The sequence below is a fragment of the Coloeus monedula genome (assembly GCF_965178545.1).
Source record: "Coloeus monedula genome assembly, chromosome: 30".
In the NCBI taxonomy this organism is placed as follows: domain Eukaryota; kingdom Metazoa; phylum Chordata; class Aves; order Passeriformes; family Corvidae; genus Coloeus; species Coloeus monedula.
In genome coordinates, this window is record NC_138810.1 from 1,090,111 (window position 1) to 1,114,355 (window position 24,245).

Below are 24,245 nucleotides of genomic sequence, written 5' to 3' on the forward strand. Positions count from 1 at the left end.
GGGGGACACACACAGGGGACACACGGGGCAGGCACGGAGGGGACGCGGACGCGGGGGGTGCACGGGCAGGGGACAGCGGGAGGATCGCAGCGGACACGAGGAGAGGGACACGGCGGGGACACACACGGGGGACACACGGGGTGACACCTCCCCCTGCTGACGCTGCCTCAGTTTCCCCTTTTCTCCCTTGCAGGATCCCCCAAAATTCCTCCCGAGTCCCCCCCCCCGGGGCCTTCCTGGCGCTGCTCCCGCCCCTCTTCATCCTCCTCCTCCCCCTCCTCCCCCCGCCCCCTCCGTTACCCCGCCCCCGCGACCCCCCGGGACCCCCAAACTCGGGGGAAAGGGGGGGGTTGGGCCCACCCCATGGGGACCCCCAAAGTCGAGAAGGGGGAGGCTGAGACCCCCCCACGGGACCCCCAAAGTCGGTGGGAAAGGGGATCCTCAGCCCCAACTCGGGGAGGGGATGGAGGTTTGGAGGGGCTCGAGGGGACCCCACACAATCCCGGGATGGGCTCCCCAGGGGGCGCAGGGACCCCAAACCCCTCTCTTGAGGTCCCCCAGGGAGAAGCTCGTTTGAAAGGGAGGAATTGGGGCGGGGGGGGTTGGGGTGCAAAGGGTTTTGTGGGGCGCTGGGGCGGGGGTTATTGAGGTGGGGACGTTTTGGGTTGCAGGGGGGGGAATTGGGGTGCAAGGTTTGGGGTACAGGGCAGGTTTTGGGTGTGGGTTATTGTGAGGGGGGGTTGGGGTGTAGGGAGGGAATTGGGGTTCAGGAGGGGAATTGGGGACGGGCTTTTTTGAGGTGCAGGGAGAGGATTTGGGGTGCATAGAGGGGATTGGGGTGCCTGATCAGCCCCGCCCCCCCGGTCGCGGTTGTCAGGGTCCCCTTCTCCTGGCCCTTGGGGTCCTCCCAGTCCTTGGGGTTCTCGCCCCCGCCCCCCGGCCAGGACAGACACCCCTTTGTGGGGCCGGAGCCGCCGCGGGGGGGGGCCGCATTCCAGCGGTGGGGGAGGGGGGTTCCAGCATTCCAGCGGTTGGGAAGAGCCGGGAAAGAGCCGAGGGATGAGGAAGGGCCTGGAGGGCCATCCCGGGGCTCAGTGCTGTGCCTGCGCCCCCAGTTAATTACAGTTAATTAGCGGGGGGGGGGGAGGGGAGGAGGAAGGATGGAAGAAAGCAAAGAAGGAAGGATCAGGACGAAGGTGAAGGAAGAACAATGAAAAAGGAGGAGGGAGAGGAGGAAGAATGAGGGATGAGGAGGAAGATGGAAGAGAAGGAAGGATGAAGGAATGGGGGGAGGAGGAAAGTGAAAGAGGAAGGAGAAGGAAGAATGGGAGGAAGGACAGAGGGAAGGAGGAAGGAGAAGGAGGAAGAAGGAAAGAGGAGGGAGAAGAATGAGGTGGAAGGAGGAAGGTGAAGGGGAAGCAGAAGGAGATGGAATGATGGAGAGAGGATGAAGAAATAAGGAAGTAGAAGAGAGGAGGGGAGGAGGAGGAGGAGGAAGAGAGGATGGAGGGAAGGAGGAGGATGAAGGAGGAAAAGCAGGAAGAAGGAAAGAAGAAGGATGAGGAAGAGGAAGCAGAAGGAAAAGGACAGAGGAGGAAGGATGGAATGAGGAAAGAAAAGGAAGCAAGAAAGAAGGAAGAAGGAAGTCCAGAGAGAGGAAGGCCAATGATGGACAGGAAATTCCGCCCAGGGGGCTTTGGGAACTGCCCCATTCCCCTTTGGGGGGGGGAGGAGGGCAGAAGGATTTGGGGCCTTTCTGGATCTTTTCAAGCTCATTTTATTGGAGAAAACGAAACAGCCCCAAACCCCCCCTCCCCCCCCCAGGGAGCCCAAAATTCCTCCAAGACCTCCCAAAACCTCTGGGAAGGTTCTTTATACATATTTTTACAGCCCACCCCAAATCCCAAAATCTTGGAATATCTTTAGGTTCCAGGGTGGAAATCCAGGTTTTCCCATGTGAAGGGTGGGGTTTGCATCCCAAATATTGTGTGGGGGAACTGGGGGGACACCTGTGAGCAGGAGGATGATGAAGGTGCCCAGGGGGAAATCAACATTCCAGAGGGGAGGAAAATGGGGGGCAGAGGGGGATCCCAGACCCTGGAGGATTTGGGGGGAGTGGATGCCTCCTCATCCCTGCTTTGGAGGGGATCCAGTGAGGAGGGGGGTGGGAGGAAGGCCAGCTCTTCCTCACCCCTCATTCCATGGAAAACATGGGGGGGCTGCTTTCCTTTGAGAAAACTCTTGGAGTTACCCCTCCCGCCCCCCATGCTGATTTTGGGGTGGTTCCCGTGCGTTCAGGGTGGGGTTTTCAGGATTTAAGAAGCTGTAGCTGCGGGAATTGATGAGTTTTAGGTTTTATTTCTGTCTCGCCTGGATCAAGGTCGGGATTTTTGGGAATCTCCAGAGGTTCCCATGGCGGCTGAGGAGGAGGAGGAGGGGGAGGAAGCTTTTACTCAGCTCCTTCTTCATCATCACCTTCATCCTCCCCATCCATGGAGAGCGCGGCGTATTTGCTGGCGTGGCTGAACTGCAGGGAAAACCAGGAAAAACGCCCAAAAATGGGATTTGAGGGGGATAAAGATCCCCAGGGGCTCACACATCCCAAAACCAGGTGGTCACAGTCCCCCAAAAGGGGTCAGAGACATCTGGAGTGGTTGGGGTGGTTGAGCTGGGAGAGCCAGGGGGGACATGACTGAAAAAAATTCCCCAAGCCCCCCAAAAAACAAGATGTGAAGGGATGAACATCCCCAGGGGGTCACGCACCCCAAAAAGGGGGGTCACAGCCCTCCCCAAAAGGGGTCTCAGACTGCTCGTGGCTGAACTGTGGGGGTGGGCAGGGGGAGGGGGGCAGTTAAGCAGGAAATCCTCAAAATACCCAAAGAACAGGATTTGAAGGGTTAAAGTGCCCTGGGGGTTCACTCCTCCCAAAGAGGGGTGCCAGCCCCCTGTGCCAAACTGAGGGCATGGGGGGTCAGTTATGGTGAAAATCCCCCGAAATCCCCCAAGGCTGGGACTGCAGGGGGTCCCTCCCCCCGATCGGGGTGCCCCGGGATCCTTACGGAGGGGGGGGTCTCCTCCAGTTTCTTTGGCTCGTGCTCCTTCCGGGGGTCCCTCCTGCGGGGTGGAGGTCACAGGTCAATTCCCAGGGAAATTCCCGGTTCCCCGGGGGGTTTTCCCGGTTCCTGAGGGGGGTCTCTGGGGGGGGTCTCACCTCTCGGGGTCCCCCATTCCCGGGGGGCCACGGCTGCAGCTCCGGCCCTTGGAGCTGCTCTCCCGACCCCCCTCCGGCTTCGGTTCCTCTGTTGGGAAAGGGCAGGGGGGTCACAGAGAGCCCCCAAAACCCCCTGAGCCCCCCAGCGAGGCCTTGACATCCCTGGAAGCCCCCCAATGCCCCCAGACCCCCTTCAACCCCCCCAAATCCCACCATCCCCCCAGATCCCCTGATACCAACCCCCCCGAGCCCCCCAAAACTCCCTGAGTTCTCCCAAACACCCTCCAAGTCCCCCAAAGTGCTCCCAAGACCCCCCTGAATCCCCAAAACCTTCCCTGAGCCCTCCCAATTCCCCTCCCATTCTCACCTCTCCTCTGGGGGGTCCTCCCATCATCTCCAGGTTGGGAGGGGCCAGGGGGGCCTCCACTGGGAAGAGAGAAAAGTGGGGAGGGGCATCAGGAGGGTCCCAGGAACGGCCCCATTCCCAGGAATGGTGGGATAGGGCACAGGGAATTCCTGGGAATATCAGGATGGGACACTGGAATATCCCTGGGCCTGGGAATGTCAGGATGGGGCAGAGGAACATCCCTGAGCCCCAGGAAAGTTGGGATTGGGCACAAGAACTCTGGGATGGAGCACAGGAACATACGTGAGAACGGTGGGGGGGGGCACAGGAAGGTTGGGATGGGCAGAAGAGCCTCCATGGGCTGCAGGAGCGTTGGGATGTGCCAGAGAACACCAGGATGGGGCACAGGAATACCGGGATGCGCCATAGGAACATCCCTGGGCTGCAGGAGTGTTGGGATGTGCCAGTGACTCCATGGAATGGGCCACAGGAACGCTGGGACGTGCTGCAGGAATACTGGGACAGAGCACAGGAACATCTCTGGGATACAGGAATGTTGGGACGGGCCTTAGAAAGGTCGGTGTGGGTGGCAGAAATGTTGGGATGCGCTAAAGGATCACCCCTGGGAATGTCAGGAAGAGCCAGTGGCTCCACCAGGGCAAGCCAGGGACCCATGGAATGCTTTGGGCTAGAAAAGCCCCCCCAGGCCGCTCCTTTCTGGAACACCCACCTGGTTGGGGAGGGCTGCTCCGAGTCGGAGCTCTGGGAATTGCCGGGGGGGTTCTGGCTGCTCCGCTTCATCCAGGCGTTCTCCTTGGGAGGCGGTGCCGGCATCACCTTTGGCTTCTCCTCCCGGGATTTGGGGGGGGGTGAGGGCGGCTCCTCCTCCTTCCCTAGGGGCTCATTTTCCAGGGATTTCTCGCTCTCCCTCCTCCGCGTGGCTGGGGGACACAGATCCGTGTGGGAGCTGCCGGACACCCCGGGCTGGGATGTTCCGGCCGCCCCAGACCCCGACTCACTCCGGCCGGTGGGGCCCGAGCCCGCTGACGTTCCCGGGGGTCCCGCAGGGCCGCTCTGCGAGGATTCGCTGCCTGTCCGGGATCGCTCCTGGTTCTCCTCGCTCCGCCAGCTCGGATGCCTGGGATAGGGTGCAAACAGGATCAGGGGCTGGGAAAGGGCTGCCCCATCCCACCTTTCCCCCAGGGTGAGCACCACCCCAGCCCACTTTTCCCAATGGAACAGCCACTGCTGATCACCTTTCCCAAGGGATTGTTCCCTCCCAATTCCACCTTTCCCACGGTTTGAGCTCCCTCCGCATCTGAGCCACTCCCAAGGCACCATGCCCCCCCATCCCACTTTTCCATGGGGACCATTCCCTGTCCCTCCCATATCTCTGTGGGGATCAGCCCCGAATTTCCTAATTCCCATGCCATCCCACCTCTCCACGGGGATCAATCCCTGCCCATCCCCACCTTCGCCATGGGATCATTCCCAGCCCATACCCCCTTTCCCAAGAGACCATTCCCTGTCCCTCTCACCTTTTGGGTGGCATCATTCTCTGCCCACCCCACCACTACCAAGCAAACATTCCTTACCCATCCCATCATTCCCAAGAGACCATTCCCAGCCCTTCCCACCTTCCCCAAGGGATCACCCCCATCCCACTCCCTCTTTCCCAAAGCACCATTCCCACCTTTCCCGGGGCCGTCTGTCAATCCTCTTGTCATCCTCCAGCTGCCGCTGGAGCTTTTCCTGCTCCTTCTGGAGACGCTCCTCCACCTCCCGCTCCCGAGCTGCCGTATCCACGGGCTTGGCCCCCCCGAAGATGGAAGCGGCCCGGCTGGATTGGGCAGCAGGAGCTCCGGAAGTCTCCTCTTCCTTGGGAGCGCTCCGGGGCTTCAGGTTGAGCTTCGGTCTCTGGGTGGGACCTGGAAAGGAGCCGGGAGATCCCAGTGGGCACTGATCCCACCTGGAATGGTGCTGGGAGCAACAGGATAATCCCTGTCCCATGCCGCCATTCCCAAGGGATCATCCCCTGTCCTTCCACCTTTCCATGGGGATCATTCCCATCCCATCCCGCCTTTCTCAAGAGACCCTTCCGACCCCATCCCACCTTTCCCAAGAAGTCATTCCCATTCCATCCAACCCTTCCCAAAGGAACAGCTCCGGTCCCACCCCACCTCTGTCCTCGCGGCGGAAATCATCCCGGCCGTAATCGTCCCGGGAATTCCACCGATCCATCCGGTCATCCCGCCGGTCATAGCGATCCTCGTAGCCGCGGTAGTCGTCGTCCCGGCGGTAGCCACTTCCAAAGGCTCTCCGGCCGCTGCCTATTCGGGAATCATAGCCTGGGGAAGGAGATGGATCCGGCTGAGAGTGACCGGGCCTAATGCAGCCCAGATTCCCAGTGACAAGAGGGTGGGAATTTGGGGGATTCCCAGTTACTCGCTGGCCATGGGGGGGGGGGTCCACTCCCACTCGCTCTGCCCCTGAAATCCTCTGGGAATTCCCACCTCGGTCGTAATCCCTGCTGCGGTCATCATAGCGATCCCGGCTCCCAAAGCCGCGATCCATGTCCCGCCGCGGCCCGTCCCGATACCGGTCGTCATAGCGATCACGATATCCTGGAAGTGGAATGAGGTTTTATTGGGATAGGCACAGATTCCACAAAGAAGGAGGAAAATCCTGGTGCTGCTCGAGGTGGGAGAGGGGGAGGCCCCATTTATCCCTACAAACTGGGAATGAAGAGTTTTGGGAATGAATGAGCTAAGGGTAGGACTGAGTTCTGAGAACGAATGAGCTCCAAGTGGGGAATGAACCAGCTCAGGGTGGGAATGAGGTCTGGGAATACATTAGCTCCAGGTGGGAATAAGTTCTGGGAATGAATGAGGACCAGATGGGAATGAACAAGCTCAGGGTGGGAATGAACTCCTGGAATGAACGAGGACCAGATAGAGCAGTATCAGGTGCCCCTGGATCTCGGGACAACGCTGGTTCCCAGGGGCACCCGGGGAGGGAGGGAGCACCTGGAATGCTGGGCCCATTCCCTTCACTCACTGTCCCCAAATCCATCGTCACTCCGGCGCGGGGGGAAGTCATCGAAGGCGTCGGGAGCGGCCGGACGCGCGCGCCAGTCGCTCTCGAACCGCTCCGAGTCCCGGAAGCGATCCCGGTCTCTGCCGAAGCAGCGATCATCCCGGTCTGCTGGGAGCCAGGGACACGGGCAGGGACAGGGAGAGGAAAAGGAAAAGAAAATTCAAAGGAAAGGAAGGAAACAGAGAAGGAAAGGGAAAAGGAAAAGCAAAGGGAAAGGGAGGGGGAAAGGAAAGGCACAGGGAAAAGGAAGGGAAAAGAAAGAGAGGGAAAGAGATGAAAAGAGAAAAGGAAAGGGAAAGAGACAAAGAAAGGGGAAGGGGAGAGGAAGGGGAGAAGGAAAAGGGATAAAAGGAGAAAAGGGATAAAAAGGGAAAATGGATAAAAGGGAAAAAAGCAGGGTCAGTGCTGGGCCCTCGGCCACTCTCCTTGAATCCCTACCCTGCCAAATCCGTGCCCGCAGCTGCACACTCACCTTTATCCTGAGCTTGATCCGCCACATCCACTCGTATCCTTCTGTTTCCTAAAGACTGGGAACAACAACGGGAAGTGAGTGCTGGGCTGGGAATTCCCTCCCCACACCCCACCTGACCCTCCCCTCTTCCAGCTGGAAGCCATTTGCCCTTTTCCCATCACTCCAGCGTCCAAATCCTTCTCCAGGTCCTTGGAGCCCCTTTAGGCCCTGGGATGTGCTCCTGGAAGCTGGGATTGGACTCACCTCTTCGTTGAGGCTCAGGGCCTGGAACAGGGAATCGATATCCTCAAATTCCGCATATCCGAAACCTTTCAACCTCTCGGGATTGGTGGGTTCCCGTGGGAGTCGCACGGCGCTGATCTGGGAAGGGAGGGAAGGCAGGGAAGCTCCCATTGGGATCTTGGCTTCCAAAGGGGAATGCGGAAGGGTGGTGGGATCTGGGATGGAGCAACTCATGGATATCCAGGGCTTGAGGGGATCAGGGATGAGGAGGGAAGAGGGGGGTCCCAGCCCAGACACAGCAATCTTTGGATTCAGGGACTGGGAAGAGAATTCCAGCTCCGGCAGCTGCACTGGGAACGATAGGAAGGGCTGGGCGTGCTCTGCAGGCTCCAACCCAGGCTCAGGGAAGCAGGAGCCATCTCAGAGCTCATCCCAGTGGAAAACCAGCCCTGAATGTGACCAGCACGAGTCCCACATGGACACAGGGTAGCCCACAACCTCCCTTCCCTGGATTTCGGCTCCCAAAGTGTGGGAGCTCCTGGCTCATTCCTGATCAGAGCCCTGGAAATTATCAGGAGCCACCAGCATTCTTAAATGACATCCCAGGGAGTCATGGGGTCCCCAGAGCATCCCTTGGATTTTCCTGGGATGGATTTCCTGATGGGAAACCCCTTTGAAAGGATCTAGCTTGGACCAAAGGAAAATCCATGATGCATCCACGGAATCATACTTAAAGGATGGAAAATGCCAAGGAAGAGGGAAAAGGAATGAGGAAGGCCAAGGTCAGGTGCAGAGCTGGAGAAGCAAGAGCAGGACTGGTTCAAATGGGAATAAACTTGGTTTTCCCCAATTTGACTGATTTCCCTGTGGTTTTCAACACCTTTATGTGATCCATGTGCTAAGTGACTCGATTTTCATGGTCCCTGGCGCCTAACCAGGGTCAAACCACCACACCCATGAGCTTCCTGATCCTGGTTTTTTCCCATCTGGAAGCGAGCCGCTGCCCTGCCACCCCCCAGTCTAACCTCCACCTGATTCCACAGGGAAACCCCCCCTTGGAGGGTCCTCGATCCCACTGGAGCACCGGGAATGGCTGATCCATGGCTGGGCAACCAAGGGATTCTTTCAGGATCAACCTACAGACACCCACATCCCAGGAGAACGCCCCATGGCAACGGATATGGGCACCCCACAGAGAGAGGGAGCTGCATCCTGGGTTCCCGCAGCATTCCTGCCCTCTGGAATGTCACTCACATTGAGCCCTCGGAAGAAATCCTTGATGGACTCTTCCGTGACATCGTAGGGCAGGTTTCCCAGGAATGCCGTGTACGGGGGGGATTTGGGAAGGCGGCTTCTGTCAATGTTGGGCTCGCGGGCGGCGCGCGGGGCCGTGGGAAGGATGGAGCGGTCGATCGGAGGCGCCCGGTAAACGTCGTCGTCATTGCTGTGCCACGTGGTGGAGACTGCGGAGAAATCCGGGATGTTGGCACAGAGCCCCTGGACAGAGCCAACGGGGCCGTCCAGAGCTGGAGCCAGCAAATCATCCCAAAACCGCCCAGACGAAGGCAGCCAGAAGCAACCAGAGGCAACCGGAGGGAACTGGAGTCAAGCAGAGCAATGGCAACTGCCAGCAGCATTGGAAAATCCATGGAAAAGGTGCCCTGAAGGCATCCAGAGCTGCTGAGGCAGGGATAGGCAATCCCATGGGACGGCTTTCCAGGATTCATTCCCGCTTGGATTCCAGCCTGGCTCAGTGGGAAGCTCTGGTGAACCCGCTCCCCAAACCCTCATTACCCCATTCCTGCTCCCCCACCTCGCCGGTCATCGAGTCTCATCCCTAAGGAAAACTCGCATGGCTCTCCCAGCTTCATTATTTCCCAAAAAAGGAATAACCAGTGGATTTTTTCCAGTTGTGGGTGCCACTGGCAGCTAGGAATGCCAATCCTGGAGCTGGGAACGCCAATCTGGAAGGCAGGAATTACGTTCCAGGAGCTGGGAATGCTGACCCAGAGCCAGGAATGACAGTCTGGGAGCTGGGAATGCCTTCCATGATCCAGGAATGCCCCTCTGGGGGATGGGAATGTTGATCCTGAAGCAGGAATGCCAGCCTGGGAGCTGGGAATGCAAATCTCAGAGCTCAGAATGGTGCCCAGGGATTGAGAATGCTGTTCCAGCTCTGGGAATGCCGCTCCAAGGACTGGGAATACCAATCCCAGAGCTGGAGATGGTGCTCTGGGGGCTGGAAATGCTAATTTCAGAGCTGGGAATGCTGTCCCAGCTCCAGGGATGCCATTCCAGGGGCCGGGAACGCTGTGCTCACCTTCCAGGTCGTCGGTCTCATCGGCCCAGCTCACGGGTTTGGGGATGTAGGTGGGGCCCCCCCCGCCCCCCCCGTCCTCCGCAAGGAAATCCGTGAGCGTCAGCGTCTTCCCCTTCTTTGGCTTCTTCTTCGCTGCCGCTGCCGGAGCAAGCGGAGACACGGATCAGAGTGGGACAGGAGCAGGGATGGAGCAGGGATGGGAGAGAATTAGACAGGGAATGGACAGGGATGAGAGAGGGAACGGATGGGAATGAGAGGAAATGAAAGTGGCAACGGGCAGGAAAGAGAGGGAATAAGAGGGAATGAGAATGGGATCAGAGTGGGAATGGTGGGAGTGGGAGCGGGGATGGGCAGGAATGAGAGCTGGGACAGGTGAGAATGAGAGCAGGAATGGGTGGGAAAAGAGTGGGAATAGGTGGACTGAGAGCAGGGACAGGAGCAGGGTGGGGGCACCGAGGGGACTGGGGACATCGGGGTGGGACACAGGACACTGGAATGGGACTGGGGACACCAGGATGGGACACGGGGCACGGGGATGGGACATGGGACACTGGGATGGAACACAAGGAGCTGACATGGAACATGAGGCACCAGGACATGGGACACGGGACACTGGGACACTGGGATGGGACTGGGGACACCAGGATGGGACATGAGGAGCTGGGATGGGACACTGAGATGGAACAAGAACCACCAGGACCCGACACTGGGAGTGGACAAGAGGAGCTGAGAGGGGACATGAGGTATTGGGATTGGGAACAAGGCACCGGGACATGGGACACTGGGAAGGAACAGGAGGTGCCGTGATGGGACATTAGAATGGGACACGGGATGCCAAGAGGGGACAGGAGGCACCAGGATGGGACACGAGGCCTTGGAATGGAGTACAGGGTGACAGGATGGGACACAAGGTGGGACACGAGGTGGGACACTGGGATGGGATGGAATGAGATGAGCTGGGATGGAAAAGGAGCCACTGGGAAAGGACATGAGACAGGACAGGTGGAGCCAGGAGGGAACAGGAGGACATGGAGCGCCAGGATGGGACAGGAGACCTTGGGATGGGGCACAGAGTGACACTGGAATGGGACAGGAACCACTGGGATGGGACAGAAGGTGCCAGGAGGGGACACGAGATAGGACATGAGGCACCAGGATGAGACAGGAAGTGCTGGGCTGGGACACAGGACACTGAGATGGAACACAGAGCACCAGGATGGGACAGCAGCCACTGGGATGGGACAGGAGGTGGGACAGGAGGAGTCAAGAGGAGACAGGAGGTGTCAGGATGGGACACAAGGAGCCGAGAGGGGACAGGAGTCACCAAGATGTGACACCAGTCACTGGGATGGGACATGAGGCACCAGGATGGGGCACAAGATGGAACACAGAGTACTGAGATGGGACAGAAGGCACTGGGAGGGTACAAAGGATGGGACACGACACTGAGAGAGGACACGAGGTGCTGGGATGGGCCATGAGGGCATCAGGGTGGGACAGGAGCCACCAGGATGGGACAGAAGGAACCAGGAAGGGGCATGGGGCACCAGGACAGGACATGAGGAACTGGGATGGGACAGGAGGTGGGACAGGAAGAGCCACGAGGGGACAGGAGGTGACAGGATGGGACACAAGATGGGACATGGGGCACTGGGATGGGACAGGAGCCACTGGGACAGGACACTGGGATGGGATATGAGGAGCTGGACATGAGGAACTGGGATAGGGACAGGAGACACTGGGCTGGGAGAGGCCACGGGGCTGCAGGCTGGGACATGAGACACCAGGATGGGACAGGAGCCACTGGGAAGGGACACACGAGGGGACAGGAGCCACCGAGCCACCCCCCTTTATTCCCTATTACCACCAGGAAAACCATCCCCATCCCACACCTGTGGGGACACCCCCAGGCACATACTGTGACCCTCCTGGAAAGTCGGGATATTTCCTGGAAGGCGGGTTTTGATCCACAGTTCCCCCAGGCTTCCCTCCTTCCGGGAGGAACTGCTGCCCTCATGCGGCTCTGCCGCTGGATCTGGGATCTTTCCCGGCAAAACCACCGCATTTTCCAGGAAAAATCCCTCCAAGTGGAGCTGGGGGGGGGTCTTGGAGTCCCCAAGGGATGGTGGATTCTCCACCCTCCCCCCCGCAGGTTTTGAAGGGATCAATTGTGCTCCCACGGGAAGGAAAACTGGTGGGATTTAAGGACATGACGGAGAAAGGCTTGGAAAAACATTCCCTTCTCTTTTTTAAGGAGAAATCATGAATTTTTGGATGGCCAGAGCTTCCCATCATACATCTCTGGCCAGAAAGTGGAATCATTAATTAATTAATCAACTGAAGAGCTTCAATGAGGATAAAAAGGATGGAGGTGGGATGCTGGGATTGCTCACAGAATGGCCTGGAAATGTGTTATTCCATGGAAATCCAACACCACTGGTGCTTTCCCGTGGGAGCTGGGGGGGTGTGGTGGCGTGTGAGACCGATGGGATGGCTCCAGCCTTCCCCAATCCCTCCCTTCCCTCCCCACCATGGATTCCAGGGAAGAGCAGAGCCGTTCCGGGAGTCCCACGGGAATCCCAGCCTGGGATCCGGGAGCCCCAAGACCCTCAGAGCTGCCTCGAGGTGACCCGACCTCCCCCAGGAAACCAGCCTGGGACACCCCTGGGAACGCGGGAAGCACTGGAGGCCCAGGGAACGCTGGGACAGGAGTGGATCCAGGTGGGAAACACCTAACCTTGGGGGGGAGGGGCACCTTCCAGCCCCCTCGTGCTCAACCCGGTACCGGGACCCCCCCTCCTGCTCCAAGGAGAGCCGAGGATCCCGGGAGATGCTGTGGGATCGGGAAATGGGGGAAGGCTGGCGTGTCCCACCACCCCGGAGGGGCTGGGGGGGGGGTGATATCCCGCCCCGCCTCCCCCGTTACTGTCCCCAAGGAGCCTCAAGGGCACCGCGGGCCCGAGAAGGGGGTCCCGGTGCAGCCCCTGCGGGGAGATGTGTGTGTGTGTGGGGAGGACTGATCCCACCTCCCCCCCAAACCCCCGGTACCGGGGCCCCTCCGACCCCCCCCCCCCCGTTCGCGGCCACGTGGGCGCGCTGCCCCCTCCCCCCCCCGCGCCGAGCCGCGCCCGGCGCGCGCACGTCAATCACCGGCTGGGCGCACGCACGTCAATCACCAGCCGGGCGCGCGCGCCCCCGCCAATGGGAGGCGGGGGGTGTTGGGGGGGCACCGGCGCGCGCACGTCAATCACGGGCCTCGCGCGCACCCCCGCCAATGGGAAGCCGCGGAAGGGGGGGGGGGGGGGGAAGTGCGCGCGCCCGCCCTGAGGGGACGCGGCGGCGGAGGAGGGGGGGGGACGGTTTTCCCGCCGCTCCCCCCGGTTTTCCCGCCACCGCCTCCCCCCCCCAGCCCCATCCCCGGGAGCGGCAGTGCCCGGAGCAGCCCCGGGGCCGCCATCAGTGCCGCCATCATTGCCCGTAGAGCTCCGCGCGGGCCCGCGGGGCCCGGGCCCGCGGAGCAGCGCTCACCTGGGGCCGCCATGTTGGGACGAGGCAGAGAAGGCAAAGGACCCGGATGGCGGCGTCACGTGACCACGAGCGTCGCGCCCCGTCAGGGGGCGGGGCCGGGGCGGGGCCTGGGCGGGGGCGGGGCCCGGGCGGGTCCGGGGCTGTTGGCGCCGCCCGCGCCCAGTTCGAGGGGAGGGGAGGGGGGGAGGGACCTTCGGGACCGCGACGGGAACCCCGCGACGGGAACCCCCCCACCCGCACCGCCCACCGGCACCCCCCCACCCGCACCCCCCCACCGGCACCGCCCACCGGCACCGCCCACCGGCACCGCCCCACCGGTACCCCCCACCGACACCCCCCGGCAGTGACACCTCCGGCACCCAAGGCACCAGGGACCCCCGAGCCCCGACACCCCCGGGATGTCCGGAGCTCCCGGGTAGCGACACCTCCGGGCAGTGACACCCCGGACACTGAGACGACCCAACACCGTCACTCCCCGAACCCCACGACGCTGGGACCCCTGGGCACTGACACCCCCCGGGATTCCCGATCACTGGGACCCCCGACACCAGGAGCCCCGGACACGGCCCCCCCATACACCGACACCCCCGGGCACCACCGACACCCCGGGCAGCCCCCCGAGACCCCGATTCCGGCACCGCCGGGCACGCGACCCTCTGGGCACCAGCACCCCCGTCTACTGACACCCAGGGACCCCCGGGCACCGACCCCCGAGGAACACCGGGCACCGGGACCCCCGGGCACGAGGATCCCCGCGACCTCCGAGCACCGCACCGGGACCCCCGGGTACCGCAGTGGGACCCGCGCTCCCGAGACCCCCGTGTCCTCCCGGGAGCGGCTCAGGAAGTGTCCGGGGGGACGGTGCCCGGAGCTCGGGGCTGAGCTCGGGGCTGACCCCGGGGCCGGCCCGGGGGCCTCCCACCTGGTTCTAGGGGGGTCCATGCCCCCAGGGACCCCGACATGGGCGGAGAGCGAAAGGGGTGTCCCGGGGGGGGGCGTGGGTGACCGGGGGTCGGTGTCGGGGACAGGGATGGTGACAAGGAGGGAGGACAGGAATCCATCCCTCCCCTGACATCCCCCCACACCCTGTGTCTCAGTTTGCCCCCGGTCTCACCTCCGTGTCCTCACCCCCGTTTCCCCCCTGGAAGGACACACCAGCACATCCCATCTCCCGTTTGTGGGGAATCAGCACTTTATTTGGATCTGGAGGGGCTCGGGGGGCCCCCCCGGGCTTCGGAGGCCGGGTATGCCCCATGACCCCCTCAGTATGTGCGGACCTTCACCTCCCTGGTCTCAGTGACCACGCGCTGGGTGGTCCCTGTCCCTGCCGTGGTGGCCGTGGTCTCCTTGTCCAGGGCATCCCTCAGGCTGCGGGGAGGTCGGGTTAGGGGTGGGGTCATGCCGGGGGTCCCCACCCCATGCTGGTAGTGTTCCCCCCTTAGTGTCACCCAAGAGGTGATGGAGATGGAATGCCCGGGGGGATGGGCTGGGGTGTACCAACACCCTGGAGGTTGTCCCCTCTGGGTGTCACCGCTGTCCCCTGGCTGTTCCCAAAATATTGTAACTGGTGGGACCTGGACACTTGGACACCTGGGGTTCATCCCCTCTGATGTCACCATTGTCCCCATCCCCAGACCATCCTGAAGGACACAGCTGGGACATCTGAGCTCCCGGGATCACCCCCCCCCCCCCATATGTCACTGCTGTCTCCTGGCTGTCCCCAAAACTTTGGACACCTCATCACAGGGGGCTCATACCATACCTGGCCGTCCTGTGCCAGGGACGGCACCTGGACACTCCATTCCTGGGATTATCCCTTCCCATCCCCTTCCAACCCACATCCCCCCTTCTCCGTCTCCATTTCCCCCTCACCTCAACTTCCACCTCACCTGAACCCCCTGTACCTGAATTCCCCCCCCACCTGAACTTCCCCCTCTGAATTCTCCCCCTCTGGCCCCATAGCTGAACTCACCCCCCAAACTTCCTCACCTGAACTCTCTCCACTCACCTTCCCCCCAACCTGAACTCCCCCCCTCACCTGAACCCCTGTACCTGAACACCCCCCCACATTCTCCCCTGTACCTGAACTCCCCCCGATTTGAACTTCCACCCCCTGTACCTGACTTCTTCCCCCCTCACTTGAACCCCCCATATCTGAACTACACCCCCAAATCCCCCCTCCCCTGAATTTCTAAACCCCATCCTTGAATTCCTTCCCTCTCCACCAAACTCCCCCCTGAACCCTCCCCTACCTGAACTCCCCCCTTATCTGAACCCCCCAAACTCCCCCCCAAACTTCCTCACTCACTTGAACTTCCCCCTCTCACCTGAACGTCGGCCCCTTCCTGAATTCCCTTCCCCCTCACCTGAGCCCCCCGCACCTGATCCCCTCCCCCGTCCCTCCTGCTCACCTGAAGCCATCGCCCCCCTCCAGCAGCTGCCGATATGTCGCGATCTCGGCCTCGAGCCGGTCCTTGAGGCCGAGCAGCTCCCGGTGCTGCTCGTTCTGCCGCTGCAGCTGCCCCCGCACATCCCGCAGCTCCGCCTCGGCCGCGCTCACCTGGAGCTGCACCTGCGCCAGGTGAGCCCCGGCCCGGGCCTCGGCCTCGGCCAGCGCCGCCTCCAGACCCGCGTTCTGGGCAGGATTGGGAGGATTAGGGGGGTTTGGGGGAGTCAGCACCCCAAAAGTTGGAGTTGAGGGTGTTCATCCCAAGCTTCAGCCTCGGCCAGCGCCACCTTAAAACCCACGTTCTGGAGGGATTGGGGGTGTGTGTGTGGGGGGGGGGATTTAGGGGGTTTTGGGGGGGTTCACTTCGGTCCGAGCCTCAGCCTCGACCATGGCAGCCTCTAAATCCATGTCCTGGGACGTTCAGGGGGGAAGTAGGGGGTTTTGGGGGAGTCAGTACCCCATAAATGGGGGATTTGGAGGATCCGCACCATGAAAATGGGGGGGCCACATCGGGCTCAGCCAGTGCTGCCCCCAGACCTGCATTCTGGACGGAATTAGGGGTTTTGTTCATCCCAAAAACTGGGGTGTCACCCTGAGCTTTGGTCAATGCAGCCCCCAAACCTGTGTTTTGGGGGGATCGGGGGGGATTAGGGAGTTTTGTGGGGGTTCACCCCAGCCCGAGCCTCAGCCTCAGGAAGCGCTGCCTCCAGCCCTGAGTTCTGGGGGGCTCAGAGGGTTTAGGGGGTGGGGGGTCAGGACCTCAAAAATGGTCTTTGTGGGACTGGAGTAATGGATTGGGGCTTGGAAGGGTTTTGGGTCTCTGGAGCCACGGATTAATGGGAGTTAGGTTTTTTGAGGGGGAAGTTGGGGGTGTGAGGCTGTGGATTGAGGGATTTGGGGGGGGTTGGGGTTTTTTGGGGGAGTAGTGGGGTTTTTGGGGTACCTGGTTGCGCAGGGCCTCGAGGTCGATCTCAAGCGTCTGCAGTGAGCGACGCAGGGCCCCGACGGTGCCTCGTGCCGTGTCCAGGTCCTTTGTGCTCTGCGTCACCTCCAGGGTGGTCTCCGTGATCTGGGACGGAAAGGAGGGGTCTGGGGGGGCCTGGGGACACCCTTGGGGTCTGGGGGCAGTGGTCTCAGTCCCACCCACCACAGACACCCCAAGTCCTGGATGGGGTGTGGGGGGTGAGACCATCCCAAGAGGAGCCAAACTCAGGCATGGGGGTACCACATCGTGGGGGTCCCCCAGGAGGGCTCCAAACTTGGACCCCCTTGGAGAAGGTCCCAGTGTGGGGTTGAGGTCCTGGATGGGACAGAGGCCACCCCAAAAGTGTCCCCAAGGTTGGACCAGGAGCCTCCTGGAGCAGTTCACCCCAGGAGTCCCCCCGAAAACGTCCCCAGTCTCAGCCCGGGACACCCCTGGGTCTGGCCCCCTCCCCCCCACCCCTTTGCGGGGCTCTTTTGGGGACCTCCCAGGCCAGCCTGGGGACCCCTCCCAAAAGGGGTTTCCCCCTTGTTTGGGACCCCCAGCTGATGCCCCACTGGGGACACCCCTATGGAGCACCACTGGGGATCCCCGGGTGTGGATTGGTGGGAGTTTGGGGGGCCTTGGGGGATTTGGGGTTTTTGGGGTCCCCACCTCCCACCCCCTCTGCTTCTCCAGGTCCTCCAGGGGTTTTAAGACCAGGGCATTGTCCTGCAACAGCAGTTCCCCCAAGACCATTTCGGTGGCTGTTTTTGGGCAGGATTTGGGGTTTTTTGGGTTCCCCACCTGCTGCCCCCACTGCTTCTCCAGGTCCTCCAGGTTTTTCTGGGCCAGGGCGTCGTACTGAGCCCGCAGCTCCCCCAGGACCTTCCCTAAATCCTGTGACTGCGGTGCATCCACCTCCACCGTCAGCGCCGACTGTGAGACCTGTGCTCGCAGGTCCTGCACTTCCTGCGGGCAGGGAGGGTCAGTTTGGGGTCCCACGGCACCCCTGAGCCCCCCAAGCCCCCCGGACCCACCTGGTTGTGGTCCTTGCGCAGCAGGATCAGCTCCTCGTTCAGGGCCTCGATGTCCCCCTCAAGCTGCAGCCGCGTCATGTTGGTGTCGTCCAGGACCTTGCGCAGCCCCGCGATGTCGCCGTCCACCGAGAGCCGGATGGCCAGCTCCGCCTCGAACCTGGGAACCCGCAGGAGCGGGGCCAGGGCCCCGATGGGACACGGGGCGGGGCCAGCCTTACGCCTGTTCACAGCTTTCCCCTTGTCCCCGACGTGTCCCTCTCTCCCCGCATTGTCAGCCCCGTTTCCATCCCAGCCCAGCACAGCCTTTCCCTCATCCTTGTTCAATCCCCGTCATCCTCAGCCCCATTTCCATCCGCAACACATCCTTCTCCCCATCCCTGTCCCGTCATCCTCATCCTCATCTCCGTTTCCATCCCCATCACATCCCTTTCCCCATTCCTGTCCATCCCCATCATTCTCATCCTCAGTCTCATTTCCATCCTCATTCTCATCTCCATCCCCATCCTCATCCTCATTTCCATCTCCATTTTCCTCCCCGTCCTCATCCTCATTCTCCTCCTCATCTCCATCTTCAATTCCATCCCATCTCCTTGTCCCACCCTCATCCTCATTTCCACTCCAGCCCCACCTGACCTCATCCCATTGCTGTCTCCATCCATGTTCTTGTCCCTGTCTCATCCCCTCTGCCACCTCCACTCATCTCATCTTTGTCCCTGTCCCCATCCTCATTCCTATCCTTCTCTTTGTCCTCATTCCCATTTTCATCCCCCGTTCCCATCCCTATTCCTCTCATCCTCTTCCTCATCCTCATCTCCAATCCTGTCCCATCCCTGTCTCCATCCATGTTTCCATCCCTGTCCCATCCCAATTCCCACCTACAGCTGTCCCCAACCCTGTCCTTTTTCCTGTCCCCATCCAGCTTCCCATCCCCATCTCACTCCTGTTTCCATCTTTGACCTTGTCCTCATCCTGATTTTCATTCTCAGCCTATCCCTGCCCTTGTCCACATCCCATCCCCATTCCCAGTCCTGTTTCCATCCTTGTCCTTGTGCATGATCCTGTTCCATCTCCAGCCCCATCCGCATCTCTGTCCCCACCCCATTCCCATCCCTGTGCCCACCTCCTTCCTACCCATCCCCATTCACAGCGTCTCCATCCCATCCTCGTCCTCACCCCCATTCCCACCTGTTCTTCCCCTACTCCCACCCCATCCCCATCCCCATCCCCATCCCCATCCCCATCCCCATCCCCATCCCCATCCATTTCCACCCTCTTCCCATTCCCGCTCCTGTTTCCATGCTTGCCTCCATCCCATCTCCCTCACCAAATTTATCCCCCATTCCCATCCCCTCTCTGGTTCCCACTCCCATTTCCATCCTCGTCCTTGTCCTCATCCCCATCTCATCTCCAACCCTATCCTCATCCCCATTCCCACCCCCATTCCCACCCCCATTCCCACCTCATTCACGCCCCCATCCTCACCCTCATCCCCACCCCATCTTCATCCCCATTCCTACCCCATCCCACCCCTATTCTCAACTCCATTCCCACCCCCATCCCAATTCCCACTCAATGCCCATTCCCACCCCATCTCCACCCTCTTTTCCACCATATTCCCACCCCCATTTCCATCCCCATTCCCACTCCATCCTTATTCCCATGCCATCTCTGTTCCCACCCCCATTATTCCCAGTATTCCCAGTATCCTGCCCTCACTTGACCCGGAAGTCGTCGGCTGCCAGCCGTGCGTTGTCGATCTGCAGCACCGCCCGTGCGTTCTCCACCGTGGTCTCCAGGATCTGGGATGGGGACACGAGGACGCACATGGATACAGGGAGACACATGGACATGGGGACATGGGGGACATGTAGGGACACATGGACACACGGACATGGGGACGTGGACATGGGTGGACACACGGACATGGGGACATGGACATGGGTGGACACACGGACATGGGGACGTGGACGTGGGTGGGGACATGGACATGGGTGGACACACGGACATGGGGACATGGACATGGCAGCGCACGGATGGGGGACATGTGGAGGGACACAGGGACACATGGACGTGAGGGGACATGGGCGGACACACAGACATGGAGACACACGGACACGGGTGGACACATGGGTATGGGGGGGACAGGTGAGGGGAACGCACGGACACGCGGACACGGGGACGCACACGGGGCCGCAGGGACACGTCACCGTCCCCGTGGCGAGAGGACTCCCCCCACCCCCCTTCGCCGCAGGGCCTCGCCCCGGAAAAGCGGCGATAAACCGAGGTGGGGGCGGGGCGGAGGGGCCTGGGTGCCGGGGAGGGGGGGGAAGGGGTGCTGGTCACCTTGAGGAGGCTCCAGGAGGGACTTTGGGAGGGCTGGGGGGTCTAATGTACCCAAAAATCGGCGTAAAAATGGAGGGGGGGCTCCTCCGACACTGCCCCACCCCGGTGGCCTCGGTCACCTTCCTTCGCCCCATGCAAAACCAGCCCCGTGGGGAGGAAAACCCCCGCGGCCCCCACCCATAGGGACTTATAGATCTCCCCCAATACCCCCCCAGGGACTTACAGACCCCCCCGGGGACATACGGACCCCCCCAGGGACATACGGACCCCCCCAGGGACTTACAGACCCCCTCGGGGACATACGGACCCCCCCGGGGACATACGGACCCGCCCGGGGACATACGGACCCCCCCGCGTCCCCCCACAGAAGCAAAGCTCACCCTTCCCCCCACCCAGTTAATGTTTAACCCCAGCCCCCCCGTGCCCCCACCTTGTCCCGCAGCTCCTCGATCAGCTCCCATTGGGGGCTCCAGTCGTGAGCGCTGGGCCCCTTTTGGGCCACAAACTCCCGGATTTGGGTCTCCAGGCGCCGGTTCTCCCGCTCCAGGCTCCGCACCTGCTCCAGGTACGCGGCCAGGCGGTCGTTGAGGTCCTGCATCGCCTCCTTCTCGTTGGCCACGGCCCCGGAGCCCCCCAGGAAGGCGCTGCCCCCCAGGCCGGCCCCATAACCGGCCCCATAACCGGCCCCAAAGGCCCCCCCGGCGCTGCTCAGGGTGCGGGTGACGGAGATGCGGGACCCCGCGCCCCCCGCCCCCGCGTACACGCTCGCGGCGCTGCCCAGAGGGGCGAAGCGGCGGCCGGGGACGATCCCAGGGGTCCCGAGGGTCCCGATCCCGCCGGAGCGGACGGAGCTGGAATAGACGGTGCGGCGGGAGAAGCTCATGGGGACGGAGACGCGACGGCGGGAGCCCGAGAGCTGCACGGACGGACGCACGGATGGAATTCCGGGCGGGAATTCTGGCCGGGATTTATAGCCGGGAGCGGCCCCACGGCACCTCCCCACGGCCCCGCTCCCGGGAAGGTGCGGCTGGAGCCGGCCCAGGGCTTTGTTCCTGCGGGGATCGGCCCCACAACTGGGGGTGGGGGGACAGGGAAGGGGATCGACCCCAGAACTTGGGGAGTGTGGTGTGAGGGAAAGGAATCAGCCCCAAAACACGTAGGAAGTGGGGCAGAGGTTTGGGGGTCTGACCCAGAATCGGGGAGTGCAGGGCAGGGGGAAGGGAATCAACCCCAAAACTTGTGGGGTGTGCGGGGTGGGTGGAAAGGGGTCTGACCCAGACCTGTGGGGTGGGAGACGAAGGGATGGGGGTCGGTCCCAGAACTGTAGGATACGGGGGGGGTGTTCGGGATGAGCCGCACACATTTTCGGGTCCCCATAGCCAGCCCCACATCACCCTACTGACCCCCCTCAGCTCACAGCGACCCCCACACCCCGGGGGCTGGTGGGCAGCACCCTCCCCATTCCTGGGGGTCCCCCTGGGGGTGGGGGGTGACGAGGGGGGGGAGCTCGTCCTGTCCAACCGGCTCCAGGAATTCCGTCCGGCCTCCCCCCCCCCCCGATATGGGTAAGGGGCGCCCAAGGCCGCCCCCCAGCCCTCCCCCAACACAAGGGACATCCTGAGACCCCGCAGGACCCCTCGGATTCCCCCACGCGTGGGGCTCCCCCACCCCCCCGGGCCGGAGCATCACTGGGGGGAGGGGGGCGCGGCCCCACTCGCGGGGGGCCAGAGGGGCCGGGGGATTGCGGGGAGGGGGTCGTGTGGGGGGACGGCACCTGGCGGGGGATCTTCACACTGGTGCAGCCCCCGCCCGACCCGAGAACCCCCGTTTTACCCTGTCCCCTGCCCCGTTTTGCTCCATTTTGCCCCTTTTTGCCCCATTTTGCCCCCTATTGCCCCGTTGATGTCCCATTTACTCATTTTTGCCCAATTTTGCCCATTTCTCATTCTCCCCATTTGCCCCCACTCCCGCCCCTTTTTGCTCCATTTTACTCCATTTACGCTGAATCTTCCCCTTTTGCCGTTTTGCCCCATTTTGCCTTGTCTTACCCCATTCCTGTCCCATTTGACCATTTTTGCCCTGTTTTGTCATTTTATCCCATTCCTGTCCCACTTTAATAATTTTTGCCTGATCTTGCCCTGTTTTACCCCATTCCTGTCCCACGTATCCCTTTTTGCCAGCTCTTGCCCCATCTCTGCCCAGTTTTGCCCCTTTTCCCCCATTTTTTACCATTTCCTCCCATTTTGCCCTATTCCTTCCCCTTTTCCTCCCATTTCCCTTTTCCCCACGTTTTTCAGCTTTGCCACATCCCTTCCCCTTTCCCATTTTTTCAGTTTTGCCCAATTCCTGCCCAGTTTTTCCCCACTTCCCCCCATTTATGCCCAATTTTGTCCTGTTCTGCCCCGTCTTTCCCCTTCCCCCCTTTTTGCCCCTTTCCCCCTCCTTTTTCCCCATTTTCCTCGCGACGCCCCCGAGGTGCCAGACCCGAGGGTCCCAGGGGGTCCCGCCCGGGGTCCAGCAGCCTCGTCCCTCTTTGGGGACCCCCTGGGACCCCCTGACGGGCGCGGGGGGGGGGAGGCGGCGGTGTCGGGGCTGCTCCCACCCTGGACCTTATCAGGAACATTCCGGGCGTTCCCGGGGGGTGACGTGTCCCACCCGTGTCCCCCCCACCCCGCCGTGTTCCCGCTCCCCCCCGTGTCCCCGGTCCCCAAACATCCCCGATGTCCCGGTGATCCCCCGGTGTCTCCCCACGTCCCCCCGCTGTGTCCCTCCCGTGCCACCTGGTATCCCCCAGTGTCTACTCCTCGTGTCTTCCCGTGTCCTCCCCCATCCCCAAAACGTCCCCCCTCCCCCCGTCCCCTCTCACATCCCCCCCTGCGTCCCCCCCGTGTCCCTCCGCGCCTCGGTATCCCCAGCTGATGGCCATGGGGGGCTCAGCTGGGGCCGGCAAGGGTTTAGGGGGTCCCCGCTGCTCCCTGGGGGGACTCGGTGGCCTTGGGGGGCTGGGGGCGTGTCCCGCCGGGTCTGGGACCCATCCTACCCCCCTCTCCGAGGGTTATCTCTGGAAATTCCTTCCTGATAAGACAGACAGGTGGGATTTAGGGAGGGAGTGGGGCGGTGGGAGCCTCTGGGGGGGGCGAAGGGGGGAGCAGATCGTGTCCCCTCCCGGGCGCCGCAGGTTTGGGGGGGCTTTGAGACCCTCCCTGTGGGGCTGCGGGTGCTCAGACCTATGTGACCCTCCCCCCTCCCCTCCTTCCTGGTGGAATCCGGATGGATTTGGGGGGAAGGAAGGAAGGAAGGAGGGAAGGAGGGAGGGAGGGAAGGAAGGATTCCAGGAAGGAAGTAAGGAAGGATTCCAGGAAGGAAGGAAGGATTCCAGGAAGGAAGGTTTCCAGGATTCCGGGAAGGAAGGAAGGAAGGCAGGGAGGGAGGGAGGGGGGGGATGGAGATGCTGCCCCAGAGCTGCCAATGCCCAGTTGGAGGCAAACCCCCTGGAACCCTCTAGATCCCAACTCCTGGATCCCAAATCCCGGGTCCTGACTCCGGGGCCGCAGGTACTGCACACTCCCTGTGCCCAGCATGTGCCGCTCTCGTGCCGGGCAAGTCTGGGCTGGAGCCACCAACGGAGCCACCACCACACCCATCGGCACCTGTCGGACCCACCTGCACTCACCTGCACACTCCTGAACCCGCCTGAACACACCTGCACACCCCATAACACACCTGAACACCCCTGAACTCACCTGAACACCCCATAACACACCTGAACACACCTGCACACCCCATAACACACCTGAACACTCCTGAACTCACCTGAACACCCCATAACACACCTGAACACACCTGAACTCACCTGAACACCCCATAACACACCTGAACACACCTGCACACCCCATAACACACCTGAACACCCCTGAACTCACCTGAACACCCCTGAAAACACCTGAACACCCCATAACACACCTGAACACACCTGCACACCCCATAACACACCTGAACACCCCTGAACACCCCTGAACACCCCTGAAAACACCTGAACACCCCATAACACACCTGAACACTCCTGAACACCCCATAACACCCCTGAACACCCCTGAACCCTCCTGAACACACCTGAACACCCCTGAACCCTCCTGAACACACCTGCACACCCCATAACACACCTGCACACTCCTGAACTCACCTGCACACCCCATAACACACCTGAACACCCCTGAACTCACCTGAACACCCCATAACACACCTGAACACACCTGA

The 24,245-nt window shown here is 61.6% G+C and overlaps 2 protein-coding genes across 2 annotated transcripts; both read right to left on the reverse strand.

Annotated features, from left to right (window-relative positions):
• Positions 1-2,342: 2,342 nt before the first annotated feature.
• Positions 2,343-13,323, reverse strand: EIF4B (eukaryotic translation initiation factor 4B). Its single transcript, XM_082299157.1, has 15 exons — positions 13,196-13,323; positions 9,668-9,805; positions 8,602-8,810; positions 7,369-7,485; positions 7,126-7,180; positions 6,615-6,758; positions 6,071-6,181; positions 5,738-5,905; positions 5,251-5,485; positions 4,577-4,695; positions 4,288-4,498; positions 3,579-3,637; positions 3,212-3,299; positions 3,060-3,114; positions 2,343-2,527 (listed from the first exon to the last, which is right to left on the reverse strand). The coding sequence occupies exons 1-15, from the start codon at positions 13,206-13,208 to the stop codon at positions 2,450-2,452; spliced, it is 1,800 nt and encodes a 599-aa protein (XP_082155283.1). The 5' UTR covers positions 13,209-13,323; the 3' UTR covers positions 2,343-2,449.
• Positions 13,324-14,457: 1,134 nt separating this feature from the next.
• KRT18 (keratin 18) lies at positions 14,458-20,871 on the reverse strand (the record flags this gene model as incomplete). Its single annotated transcript, XM_082299178.1, has 7 exons — positions 14,458-14,563; positions 15,607-15,830; positions 16,588-16,713; positions 17,413-17,577; positions 17,646-17,802; positions 19,362-19,444; positions 20,419-20,871. 7 exons carry the CDS (start codon positions 20,869-20,871, stop codon positions 14,458-14,460), a joined length of 1,314 nt encoding a protein of 437 aa, XP_082155304.1.
• Between the last annotated feature and the right edge of the window lie 3,374 nt (positions 20,872-24,245).

What these genes read in the sequence shown, in the direction of transcription:
- EIF4B (XM_082299157.1), bottom strand. An exon ending in TGACGATGGATTTGGGGACA is followed by an intron (nt 6,182 to 6,614) that starts GTGAGTGAAGGG and finishes TTCCACTTCCAG; the next exon opens with GATATCGTGATCGCTATGAC. An exon ending in GGAATGGGGGACCCCGAGAG is followed by an intron (nt 3,115 to 3,211) that starts GTGAGACCCCCC and finishes TCCACCCCGCAG; the next exon opens with GAGGGACCCCCGGAAGGAGC.